Below are 13,382 nucleotides of genomic sequence, written 5' to 3'. Positions count from 1 at the left end.
AGAGCTACACAGGGCTACTTATAACATTGTAATAACAGAACAGTTTAATATAATTTAAAAAGTACATTTTCATGAACTTCATATTGCGTTGTAATCACAGGAGCTTTGCCATTCATCCTTGGCAATGCAATGAGACAATTTGTACAAAAAAAAGCACAATCAATTTGCATTGATACAAAAACCATATAAATATCAACAGTTGTTCCCGATGAAGTCACTCTCTCTTTAGTTACCGAGAACATGTTTTACTGGTTTGTGTAGTTTTTTGGGCTGTCTTTCTGGGCGTAGCTCTTGCCCTGGGCTGGGACTTGCTCCCGAGGAAGCGCCTCTCCACCTTCAGTACCTCTTCGTATACACAGCCAGGTTTCACCCCCAGGAGGAAGGAGAAGAGGTCCAACAGCCACACGTACATCCTGGGGAGAGTGACCTCTACCTCCGCATAGTGGCTCTTACAATACCTGAGGGGGGGAGAAATAAAACATGACCGATAAAACTCAATGGTGTTGTTTTAAAGAAGGTACATGACCCGGGCTCTTTGTGTGCCTCGTGCAGCGCAATCCCTGTGAGGTGTGCAGTAAAGGCCAATCTGAAAGACTTGAATTGAACTTTTATGGAGCAATGGAAATTCTGCAAGCAAGTAGAACCAAAAAGTTGGCAGATTTGCAAATGGAGTACGTCTCACACACCTGTGCATGCGACTATTAACCACTGCTAATAACTAGTGTGCAAACAACATACGACAGACATCCTGGTCCTCTCATCCAGACCATATTTAAAGCAGAGCACCCATCATGGGCGTTTGGTTTCTACATGTATATTCACAAGTCGCTACTCTACATTGTCTGCCAAAATTCTGAAAACTTCTCTAAAGCATTCTTATACATGCTGGGAAAACCCATAGCCAGTGCTGTCTCTAGCTGAAACTAGGTTTTAAAAGGGATGGTTTAGATACGCCCTATGGAGAGTGGAACCCTTGTGGGACAGGTTAGAAGGGAGTCGGCCTCCACAACTAAAAGCATAGACCCCAGGTGTAGATTAATGGTGGGTGCAGTTTCCAATCACTATAGGATTCAGCCTCAGCAAACTGAGGAAGGGGAAAAGGAAAGAGTCGCTTGGTAGATTTGATCAGTGCTGACAGTGAAAACAGGCCCCCATCAGAGGAGAGAGAGAACACAGGCCTGCATTCCCCCTCTCCTTCACCCAGCATATACAACCACCACAAGCTCTCAGCAGTCTGGTAACTGTGCACTGTATGTTTATGTGAGGGCTATCATAGTTTAGAAAAAAAATATATCAGTTAGGATGTTTAGGTGAGGTGATTCAGGGTAACCCCAACAAGGGAAATATTAACTTAGACTCAGATGCAAGATGGGTACACTTCCCACTCCTGCAAGCTGATAGTTGCGGGATCAACAGAGAAGTTAAATCTCATGCTTGTTGCAGAGGTCTAAGCTGACTCTGCGGTTTACTTTGTGCATCACTGACTACCTTAAAGTTTTTTTTTTTTTTGCAGGCAAGTTTCCTGAGAACACATTCTCAGTTACATCAACAACCTCAGGAATAGTTACATGGGAGAGGAGGGGGATGAATGAGCCAATTGGAAGCTGAGGATTAGGTGGCCATGATCGTATGAATGCCAGATTGGGAATTGGCCAGGGCACCAGGGCTAACACCCCTACTCTTATGATAAGTGCCATGGGCTCTTTAGTGACCACAGAGTCAGGACACCCGTCTAACATCACACCCGAGCCTGCAAAGGGCAATGTCACCAAACACTGCCCTGGGGCATTGGAATCTTTTTGACCAGAGGAAAGAGTGCCTCCTACTAGCCCTCCAACACCACTTCTAGCAGCATACTGTACTGGGCCTTACCTGGGCTTGCAGGCCCTCAGGGTTGGGTGCCAGTATTCTGGGTTTGCAGGCTGGAGGCTTGCCCCTCTCTGCCGGACGCTGCTGTCCAGGGTCAGGTGGTGCAGGCTGGGCCCGTCCCAGACCTCCTCCCCCTCCTCACCCCAGCGGAAACAGAAGCTGGAGGGAGGGGTGGATGGTGGGGCCACAGGGGAACCAGACAGTTTCTGGAAACTCAACTGGAGCTGCTCTGCAATACCTGGAGAGGGAGAAGGAGGGGGAAAAGTGAGGGTACAGGAAATGATGAGGGAAAAGGGTGTAGTTAGTTGGTGAGGGAAAGAGAAGGGGAGTAGTGAGATTAGGGTGGGGAAAAGGGAGATTAGCAAAAGCAGAATGACAGAGTACCAGTCAAGTTTGGACACCTCATTCAAGGGTTATTTATTTATATTTACTCTTATCTACATTGTAGAATAATAGTTAAGATGTCAAAACTATGAAATACCACAAAAACATGTAGTAAGCAAAAAAAGTTAAAATCAAATATATTTTATATTTGAGATTCTTCAAAGTAGCCACCCTTTGCCTTGATGACCGCTTTGCAAACTCTTGGCATTCTCTCAATCAGCTTCACCTGGAATGCATGAAGGAGTTCCCACATATGCTGAAAACTTGTTGGCTCCTTTTCCTTCACTCTGCGGTACAACTTATCCCAAACCATCTCAATTGGGTTGAGGTCAGGTGATTGTTGAGGCCAGGTCATCTGATGCAGCACTCGATCACTCTCCTTCTTAGTCCAATAGCCCTTACACAGCTTGGAGGTGTGTTGGGTCATTGTCCTGTTAAACTCTGTCTCACAAAGACATGGCGTTTGGTACCAAAAATCTCAAATTTGGACTCTTTTCCCTCTGCTTATTTGAGTTGTTCTTGCCGTAATATGGACTTGGTCTTTTATAAAATAGGGCTATCTTCTGTATACCACCCCTACCATGTCACAACACAACTGATTGGCTCAAATGCATTAAGAAGGAAAGAAATTCCACAAATTAACTTTTAAGAAGGCACACCTGTTAATAGAAATGCATTCCAGGTGACTACCTCATGAAGCTGGTTGAGAGAATGTGAAGAGTGTGCAAATCTGTCATCAAGGCAAAGGGTGGCTACTTTGAAGAATCTAAAATCTATTTTGAGTTGTCTAACACTTTTTTGGTTACTCCATGATTCCATGTGTTACTTTGATGTCTTCACTATTATTCCACAATGTAGAAAATTATAAAAATTAAAGAAAAACCCTTGAATAAGTATGTGTGTCCAAACTTTTCACTGGTACTGTATAGGCCAGTGAGTGACATCAGCATGTTTGTGCCAGCTCTTTTTACAGCCCATTTGCCATACACTAAATAGTGGACATGAGCCAGCTCCGTTTTTCTTCTTTATCTGAACAGACTGATATGAGTGACACCTACGTCTCCTTTTGAGAACGACCGACTTGTCTTTCTTCGAGGTATATAGAGGTTTCTGGGGCTTCCAATGCTTTCTGTAGAAATAAATGAAGTGGGTAAATACATTTACTCTATATACTGACATTTGTGAAATAGAGGAGATAGATAGATGAAAGGGGGAGACACAGTAACAAGGGTGGGTACAGGAATTGAACCCCAATTTCCAGTGGGGAGCAGTATATGTGATTGAGCCAGATGTGTTACCACTAGACCACAGTATCTGCCCAGCCAACTTTAAAGAGAGAGCCAGTTAAAAGTGAGGTGTCTCACCTGGCTATATTGTCCTGCTGTCTCCGTGCAGCTGTGGTCAGGGCAGTCTGCATTGCCCTGTACCACCACCTCAGGTTAAAGCTGTTCCCATCTGTCACACATAAAGAGAGGGATGAGTGCCAGACAGAATTTAGGACACTTGACTTTTGGAATGTCCAACTGAGAAGACTTACCAAAATAAGTGTCTATTTCCTAACTAGTTGCAAAAAAACAGGCTAGGAACTCATGGACTTCATATAAGTCTCATAAAGATTGGCTCTACTTCTTAAGAGAAGTTTGGGGCGGCAGGGTAGAGCGTTGGACTAGTAACAGAAAGGTTGCAAGTTTGAATCCCCGAGCTGACAAGGTACAAATCTGTCGTTCTGCCCCTGAACAGGCAGTTAACCCACTGTTCCTAGGCCATCATTGAAAATAAGAATTTGTTCTTAACTAACTTGCATAGTTAAATAAAAGGTTTTAAAAAATCTGAATTTTCCATCTGCTTTTTAATTACAACAGAAAATAGCAAGGGGAAACTCTAGCGCTTCTAAATCACCCAAATATTTCAGCCCAGCCATGTAATCTACTCTCACTTCTAAGCTGTCAAATGGAAGTGAATGAAAAAAGGCAGACAGAAATCAAAGGAATGCAGACAAACAGCACATGCAACATTGCCCGTTCCAAAGACAAGACCACACCTCAATGGCCGCTCTTTACGAAAAGCATTAAATTACAATACAATACAAACTATGATTATCTGTGCTGAAAAAGATAAGATCATGTGAAATGTTAAACAGAACATAAGAATCGAAGAAACAGCATTTACTGCCTTTAAAGGCATTCCATTAGCTAAAACCCCTTCAGACACATATGTAAATAACTGTTTAATTTATTCCTCTGTATGTACTATGCAACTCCTTATAGCCTTGGGCCAACTTCACACAAGACTCCTGAGAGATTATTCAGATCAATACCTTCTCAATGATGCAAAATAAAAAATTCCACATCTCAGCCATCAGGGAGGGCTGGTTATTAACTTATCACACCAAAGTGAGTGAGGTTTACCTGGGTTCTCCTTGTTCTTGTCACTTGCATCATTGGATAAATCCCTAAAAACACAAACAGGAGAACTGCGTTAGATATGAGCAGTAGTAAAACAATCACCAAAGTGCAATATCTTGCGTAGGCATAGTGACCTAAACTATTTATGACATTTCTGTGCGACTGTTTACATGACCAGGGACATGCAGACTTGATGTTCCAGTCTACATTGAGCTTCCTAAAGAACATCGTGGTTTCAAGACTGTGGTAAAATGTTGACATGGCTGACAGACTATATAGTGAACTAGAATTGCTTACTATGATTACATAGTGTCTCAAAACTACCCGAGTGGTCTACAATGTAGTATTAAAATCTGTATTATGTACTGTCAAACCCCTTGGAGTGAGACCGTTTTTACATTGAAGATAGCAAAAGGTACATTTTCTAGAGGTTCTCGAGAGACAATAAATACCGCTGTGAGAATTTCACAAGTTTACACGTCTCGGGTGCTTCCTCTGGAGGTCGCACCCGACAGTTGCCGCCCTCCGAGCACGGCAGTGTAAACAGAATTGTCTCATTGAGCTCAACATTCCTACAGCATCAACGGTAATAGCAAAGCAATGTTTTTGAAACAGCTGAAATGTGTAGACTAGACATTTTCCTTATATTTGAGACTTGGCAATTTCAAGTAAACGCAACTTTTTTGTTTTTACGTCGATACTACCTAAAAATGTGGAGATATTTTTTAGATACGCAAGTCAAACTACATACGTCAAAATCTGTGTGTCAAAATCTCTTGAAGATAACATGTGGTGTGTAGAGACAAAAAAATAAACTCTGCCCATGCCTGTGAATCGTTGCATTATTCAAGAGTGTAATATGGTTTTGTTGCAGTAATTAAGAGTGTAATACGGTAGATGTGTGAAGAGTTGCTTGGTTAACGTTAACTAGTCGCTAGCTAGGAGAATAGTTTGCAATGCTTAACCTTCTGAGTCCTGGCTAGTGGTTACTGTGACATTTACGGTACTTTTGAGTGTCGAAGCAAGAACGTCGACCAAACCCCTTGTCGTCTCGTAACATTCCCGTCGCTAATGTGAATTGTAAAGTGTTAGTACATGTAAATTGTACCTATGACTATTTGGTGAGAATAAGCCCTTAAATACATTTCTCTCTCTCTCTCTCTCTCTCTAGTTAACAGACGGCATAGCTACCACTCAGTGTGGTCGTCTAGTTTGAAGAGCAGCTTCATGGCGATGATGATCAGGGCAGCAGCCTGGACATCGTAGTGTGGGAGAGGGGATTTGGACCTCATGGGTTCAAAGGTTACGGACGACTCCATACCAGCCTTCTCCATGATCCTGCACACCCAGTCATGCAGCTCATCTGAAGAAGAAAAAAAAGTACTGGTTGATTGGAATAACTTGTGTTGAGACTAGAGTTAAAAAGTTAAAGTTAAAATAAAAAATTAATAATAATAAATAAATGTAAAAGGGGAACACAGGTAAACAACTAGACAAAAAAAACCTACTGGTGTCTCCTCTTTAAAGTGACTGACACAAATTAACCAACGGACAACAAAAGAGTTAAGAGTGTGTTGTTGGCTAGGCAGACCCACCGGGCAGGTTGGCTTCGGTGAGGTAGCGGAGAGTGAGCAGGGAGGGGTGCAGCAGGCAGTCCAGGGTGATGGGGGGGAACAGGGGAAGCTCCAGGAACACAGCCAGGGTCTGGGCCTCCTTGTGTAGGTGGCTGTAAGAAGGGATAGACTAGGGAACACAGACACACAGATTTAATCTGGTCTTCTATGCAAGGAATCCCTTTGGAGGATCAGGATAAGACTTCAAGACAATATATGCAAATGCAGAGCGGGGCAACAGGTGTATTGGCATGTGGGGACAAGCAGCAGTTGCACCTGAGCCAACATTCTGATGTCTTCATACATGTTTCAATGAGAGTAGCGCGGTACAGTGGTCTGACAACAAAACCACATGTCACCATCAGCTTAATGCACCCCCCCCAGAACACATGTTGGAGTACACAAATTCCAAGCAGTGGATCTGTTGCCTAGATGAAGCTTAACCACATCTATAATACCATTAGTAGTACTGCTCATGACTACTTAGGCTTACACACAGCTGTGTCTCATACTCGACCACAACATGGAGAGTCAGTGTGCCAACAGGAAGTAGTACGGCACGTATTCAGTCTTCTACACTGGGACGTTGTTGTGGAACGCCTATTAAACGGTCTCAGTCCAGGGGTGTTTTAAAAAAAGGGGACAAGTCAAAGCAAATTTTTGTTGAGTAGCTGAATGACTGAAAGGCATTTATGCCTCTGTTACATCAGAAATGTAAAGACAGAGGTCTGGCCCAGAGGCCATCTTAGTATTACAGTTTAATTGATAACGATGTAGATTTATTAATGTATAATGCATTTAGAGTCCAGGAGGACAAATGACAGAATCACAATAGGTTGACTTCACTTTTATTTTCCTGTATCTTTTATTTTTGCGTTATTTATTTGTTCTAGGCTGTGTGACGCAGAGAGATTACAGTCCTTTTATTTTGTTTTGTATTCCGTCAAGGACCACGTTGGACAAAAGTGGAATTGCTTTAACGTGTTATCGCCTAGGTTGTACTCAGCGCAACTTTTCCCCAATAACTCAACAACTAATGTGAGCTCTCACCTCCACTCTGAAGATGAGTGAGTCTCGGCCGTAGAGCTTCATCTCCTCTGGGAAGTCCTCGTAGGCGTTCACATAGGGGATGTGGCCCTCATTCACAAACCTGCCCAGCACAGAGAGCGACTCAATAGGCAGGGACGCAAAGCTTGAGACTTAATGTGAACATTTACTTCCTATTTAAAAAAATATATACCTTTAACCTATATTTAATCCCGGTTTGTCTTAATGAAATCAAAATGGTAAAATGTTTTTAATATTAAATTCAATACAACTTTGTTCATCTTCTCTTCCACCCATGTTTCCGCAATCTCCCCTTGGCCCTAACCTGAGCAGGTCTGCCAGTGTGATAGCCTCTCTGGCCCACAGCAGGGCCAGGTGGCACAGTGCCAGGGTCTTGGGCATGCTCATCAACCCCTGGCTCCTCCTCTGGCGCAGGGTCAGGTACGAGACGGCATCAATAGAACCGGAACACACCGAGGAGGCTCCGTCACTGGTGTGACCTGGGGAGCACGCACACATATTGGAAAACACACACACGTTAGCGTGCACATACACACAGATGCATGTACACTCACATATATATAATCACTGTGTGTGGCTAGTGTGCATAGGTACATTGGCTGTTCAGCATACTTGTGTTGTTTACTGTACCTGAGACAGAGCCTCCTCCACTTGCCAAATCTCCATCCCCGTCTGTCTCAGAGGCAGACATCATAGAGTCACTCATCACTGACGACTCCGGAGCACTGTCTGACTCCCCAGAGCCATGAGAACGCTAGGGAGGGCAACAAGAAATAGAGTGGAAATAAGAAGGGGAGACAAGAGACAGACACGCAAAATAAACGATACAGCAACCAAAAGGAGGGCGAGGTGTGTGTGTAGGTGTACAGTTATCATCTGAGCGCTGCAAACGTGTAACTAAACGTATCCAATCTAAAAGCACACATTGAGTGAATGTCTCGACCGTCCACCACAAGGGGGCGATAACAGACAGGGAAGGCTTTCGTCACTTCATCAGAAAGTGCCATTTTGCTTGCAGTGATGAGAATACTGACCAGTCTAAATTTCCCATCATGCACAGGATTCTTGGTGTAGGCCTGTCGGCTCTTCTGTAGGAACATTCTCCAAAACTGACACAGCACGTCATCCTACAAAACACAGACCATACAAGACACAAGAGTGTCTTTACATTGATGTAAAATAGCCTCATTTGGTTTTACTTTCCGGTTTCTCAGAGACAGATTAAACATTTCAATAGAGATTCTCTAACTACTAGGCTTAATCTGTGTCTGGGAAACCACCCTTCTGTGCTCCCTCTGACAGACCTTGAACTGTGGGCAGACTCCCATGGCCAGAAGAGCCTCAGCCTGGTGCTTTAGGATGAACTGAAAGCCCTCACACACCATCCACTCTCGCCCTTGCTCTGAAACACAGTCACAAATAAGTCAGGCACATACAGAACCAAAAAAAATAATAATAATTTGCTTGTAGGAATTAATGACACAGGAGAGTGGAGACCAACCTAGTTTTTTCCTTCTGGTTCCCTTGGAGATGGAGGACACTCTGCTGGTACCAACCATAAAAGTGTTTGTATCCACCACTTCTTTTGTTCTCTGTGTAGAGAATGAGGAAAAATAAAAAATGGTTGTCCACGTGTGCCAGCCCAAATGGCACCCTATTAACTAGTACACTGCCTTGACCAGGGCACATAGGGCTACGGTCCCAAAGTAGTGCACCAAAAAGGAAATACCGTGCCATATGGGATGTAGCCCATGACTACTTCAACATGAAGCAATCTTGAAAAGTAGTTAAATGCGAGTGCTTACCTCGATGACATTATGACAGGACCTGCAGTAGAACCGACCCTCATCCGACACCCCCCAGTTCACCTCTCCACACTGGCCACAGATAGCGCTGTAGCCCCCCTATAATCAAATCCAATTTTATATGGCACATTATGCATAGTATTACATACACACAGAGACATCAGGTCCATTGATCCATAACATATGAGAGCATGTAGCTAGCTGCGGCAACAATTGTAACTGAGGGACATACTAACGAGACTGTAGGACCCATTTTGAACTACTTGTGTGGTTGTTGTGTTGTCTATATACTTTGCATATTCCACCTAATTTGTACTCTAGAGGGAACTAACTATATGTTGGGTCATGGGTCACTGTCACACGTCTATAGGCACACAGGTGACAAGGAACTGTAATCAGGGATGTTGCAGTATGGAGAGAGAGCAGAGTCACAGAACAATGAGACCAATATTTCACCAGTAGGCGGTGAGAGAAAGCCCAGTGTCTGGCAGTGGAAGAAAATGCAGCGAGATGGATTTTGGCCGACATTCTACAAATTCTCTCATCGATGAAACATTTAATCTCAATACAGTTCTGTTTCCCAAACTAGAATCTGTTACTAACAAAGTGATCAAAGTTTTGTAGACTTTACCCTTTGCAAGTTGTAAAAAATGTGTTGTTTAGAAGGAGTGCAAGGGTGAAATTAGTAATTGCACTACACACACTTCAGAGTAGGCGTTCCCTAAAAGAAATATGCAAATGGAGTGCCTTGCAAAAGTTTATCCCTCTTGGCGTTTTTCCTATTTTGTTGCAATTACAACCTGCAATTTAAATGGATGTTTATTTGGATTTCACATAATGGACATACACAAAATAGTCCAAATTGGTGAAGTGAAAGAAATAAAAATGTTGACAAAAACTGAAAAGTTTGCTATGAATCCCCTAAATAAGATCTGGTGCACAACCAATTACCTTCACAAGTCACATAATTGGTTGAATAAAGTCCACCTGTGTGCAATCTAAGTGTCAAATGATCAGTCACATGATCTCAGTTCTGAAAGGCCCCAGATTCTACAACACCACTAAGCAAGGAGCACCGCCAAGACCAATGAGCTCTCCAAACAGGTCACGGACAAAGTTGTGGAGAAGCATGGAACAGGGTTTGGTTATAAAGAAATCAGAAACTTTGAACACCCCCGGAGCACCATTAAATCCATTATTAAAAAATGGAAAGAATATGTCACCACAACAAACCTACCAAGAGATGGCCGCCCACCAAAACTCACAGACCAGGCAAGGAGGTCATTAATCAGAGGCAACAAAGAGACCAAAGATAACCCTGAAGGAGCTGCAAAGCTCCACAGCGGTGATTGGAATATCTGTCCATGGGACCACTTTAGGCTGTATACTCCACAAAGCTGGGCTTTACAGAAGAGTGGCCAGAAAAAAAGCCATTGCTTAAAGAAAAATAAGCATACACGTTTGGTGTTCGCCAAAAGGCACGTGGGAGACTCCCCAAACATATGGAAGAAGGGACTCTGGTCAGATGAGAATAAAATTGAGCTTTTTGGCCATTAAGGAAAACGCCATGTCTGGTGCATACCCAACACCTCTCATCACCCCGAGAACAACATGCCCACAGTGATGCGTGGTGGAAGCATCATGCTATAGGATGTTTTTCCTCAGCAGGGACTGGGAAACTGGTCAGAAGTGAAGGAATGATGGATGGAGCTAAATACAGGGAAATTATTGAGGGAAACCTGTTTCAGTCTTCCAGAGATTTGAGAATAGGGCTGAGGGTCACCTTCCAGCAGGACAATGACCCTAAGCATACTGCTAAAGCAACACTCAAGTGGTTTAAAGTAGAGGTCAACCGATTATGATTTTTCAACGCCGATACCGATTATTGGCGGACCAAAAAAGCCGATACCGATTAATCGGCCGATTTAATATATATTTGTAATGACAATTACAACAACAGTGAAGGAGATGTGTCTCCAGCTTCAGTGATTTTTGCAGTTCATTCCAGTCATTTGGCAGCAGAGAACTGGAAGGACAGGCGGCCAAAGGAGGAATTGGCTTTGGGGGCGACCAGTGAGATATATTCTTAAACTATAGTTTTGGCAAGTCAGTTAGGTCCTCTACTTTGTGCATGACAAGTAATTTTCCAACAATTGTTTACGGACAGATTATTTCACTTATAATCCACTGCATCACAATTCCAGTGGGTCAGAAGTTTACATACACTAAGTTGACTGTGCCTTTAAACAGCTTGGAAAATTCCAGAAAATGTCATGGCTTAGAAGCTTCCGATAGGCTAATTGACATAAACACCATGGGACCACACAGCCGTCATACCGCTCAGGAAGAAGACGTGTTCAGTCTCCTAGAGATTAACGTACTTTGGTGCGAAATGTGAGAAATAATCACAGAACAGCAGCAAAGGACCTTGTTTAGATGCTGGAGGAAACAGGTACAAAAGTATCTATATCCACAGTAAAACAAGTCCATAATCGACATAACCTGAAAGGCCGCTCAGCAAGGAAGAAGCCATTGCTCCAAAACCACCATAAAAAAGCCCGACTACATTTTGCAATTGTACATGGGGACAAAGATTGTACTTTTTGGAGAAATGTCCTATGGTCTGATGAAACAAAAATAGAACTGTTTTGCCATAATGACCATCAATATGTTTGGAGGAAAAAGGGGGATGCTTGCAAGTCGAAGAACACCATCCCAACCGTAAAGCACGGGGGTGGCAGCATCATGTTTTGGGGGTGCTTTGCTGCAGAAGGGAATGGTGCACTTCACAAAATAGATGGTGTCATGAGGAAAGGAAAATGTGGATATATTGAAGAAACATCTCAAGACATCAGTATGGAAGTTAAAGCTTGGTCACAAATGGGTCTTTTAAATGGACAATGACCCCAAGCATACTTCCAAAGTTGTGGAAGAATGGCTTAAGGACAACAAAGTCAAGTATTGGGAGTGGCCATCACAAAGCCCTGACCTCAATCCTATAGAACATTTGTGGGCAGAACTGAAAAAGCATGTGCGAGCAAGGAGGCCTACAAATCTAACTCAGTATTCCCTGTAAAATGTTACAGGGAATACTGAATGAAGAGGTTCCACCGCCCAGTGGGGTTGTTAGAAATTCAGGGTTCGCTATAGACGGGTCGTGACCAGCCTCACATTCCAGTACAGTAGGTGGCGGTGTATGCACCTGTCAGGTGTTTGCGATCTGCGACTACAAACTCGAAGAAAATGACAGACCGTTGTCTGTCTTAGGTTAGTTATAAAAAAATAAATCGTTGATACAGTTCTTACCATAGGAGGTTGGTGGCACCTTCATTGTGGAGAACGGACTCATGGTAATGCCTGGAGCAGTATCAAATACATCAAACATATAGTTTCCGTGAGTTTGATGTCATACTATTTGCTCCGTTTTAGCCATTATTATGAGCCGTCCTCCCCTCAACACCCCTCCCCTCAACACCCTCCACTGGTTCTTACTACTATAGCTGCTACACGCCTATGGTAAAATCTTCCATTAAGGGGTTCTTAAATGCTTTACCTTACCTGCTAATACATGGAAGAAAAAAAAGATTTGCGTTTGAAAAGCGTTTTGTTTTGCACGTTCTTTAAACATGTTCAATCCCTACTGTGTTTGCTTGTGGCTATAAAAAAAAAGAACATTTTGCTAGGTTAGCCACTGACATTACAACAAGAACATGTTTTTCAGATCAATCTGGCAGGTATAAAAGTTTAAATTAGCAAAAAGAGTTTAACACGTCCTACTTGTACAACCTACCGTTTGTTCTTCGTCCATTTTCACACACTTGAGTTTGTTTTACATTAGTGAACTCTCACGTGTTGGTTTATTGTGGTGGAATATTAACTTCCTGTGTGTTACCAATAAATCCACCCGACAGGAATCAACATGATTTTACTGTGCATCACAAGCACATGTGCAAAAGCGTGTTGCCAAGGGGTATACATTCAAAATAATAATAAATACATGTTTTTTTTTACTATATCTGAACTACAGAGAATAAAACAATTACAGATATTTAATATCTGAAAAGTATTTTAGCCTGCTCATTCAGGTGGGTTGCAAGTCCAATGTCTGATGTCTCCCTATAGAGGGCAACATTGACTGCAGGAGAATGAGAGGGTACTGTTTGTTGTAGCTTGTAGTTATCACCTGAGTCATCCATTACAGTAATTGTAGTGATTTTCCATACCTGAGGCCTCTTGCT

General features: G+C 42.8%; 1 protein-coding gene across 1 annotated transcript; it reads right to left on the bottom strand.

Annotated features, from left to right (window-relative positions):
* Positions 1–21: 21 nt before the first annotated feature.
* taf1b (TATA box binding protein (Tbp)-associated factor, RNA polymerase I, B) lies at positions 22–13,043 on the bottom strand. Its single transcript, XM_020455365.2, has 15 exons — positions 12,935–13,043; positions 9,145–9,243; positions 8,841–8,931; positions 8,644–8,741; positions 8,374–8,466; positions 7,970–8,093; positions 7,644–7,818; positions 7,322–7,421; positions 6,254–6,401; positions 5,850–6,021; positions 4,662–4,705; positions 3,618–3,708; positions 3,312–3,382; positions 1,873–2,107; positions 22–458 (listed from the first exon to the last, which is right to left on the bottom strand). The coding sequence occupies exons 1-15, from the start codon at positions 12,950–12,952 to the stop codon at positions 230–232; spliced, it is 1,788 nt and encodes a 595-aa protein (XP_020310954.1). The 5' UTR covers positions 12,953–13,043; the 3' UTR covers positions 22–229.
* Positions 13,044–13,382: the final 339 nt, after the last annotated feature.

Source organism: Oncorhynchus kisutch, linkage group LG21, assembly GCF_002021735.2.
Source record: "Oncorhynchus kisutch isolate 150728-3 linkage group LG21, Okis_V2, whole genome shotgun sequence".
NCBI classification, from domain to species: Eukaryota; Metazoa; Chordata; class Actinopteri; order Salmoniformes; family Salmonidae; genus Oncorhynchus; species Oncorhynchus kisutch.
Note: the sequence above shows the minus strand (reverse complement) of the source record. Positions and strands in the feature narration are given on the sequence as shown.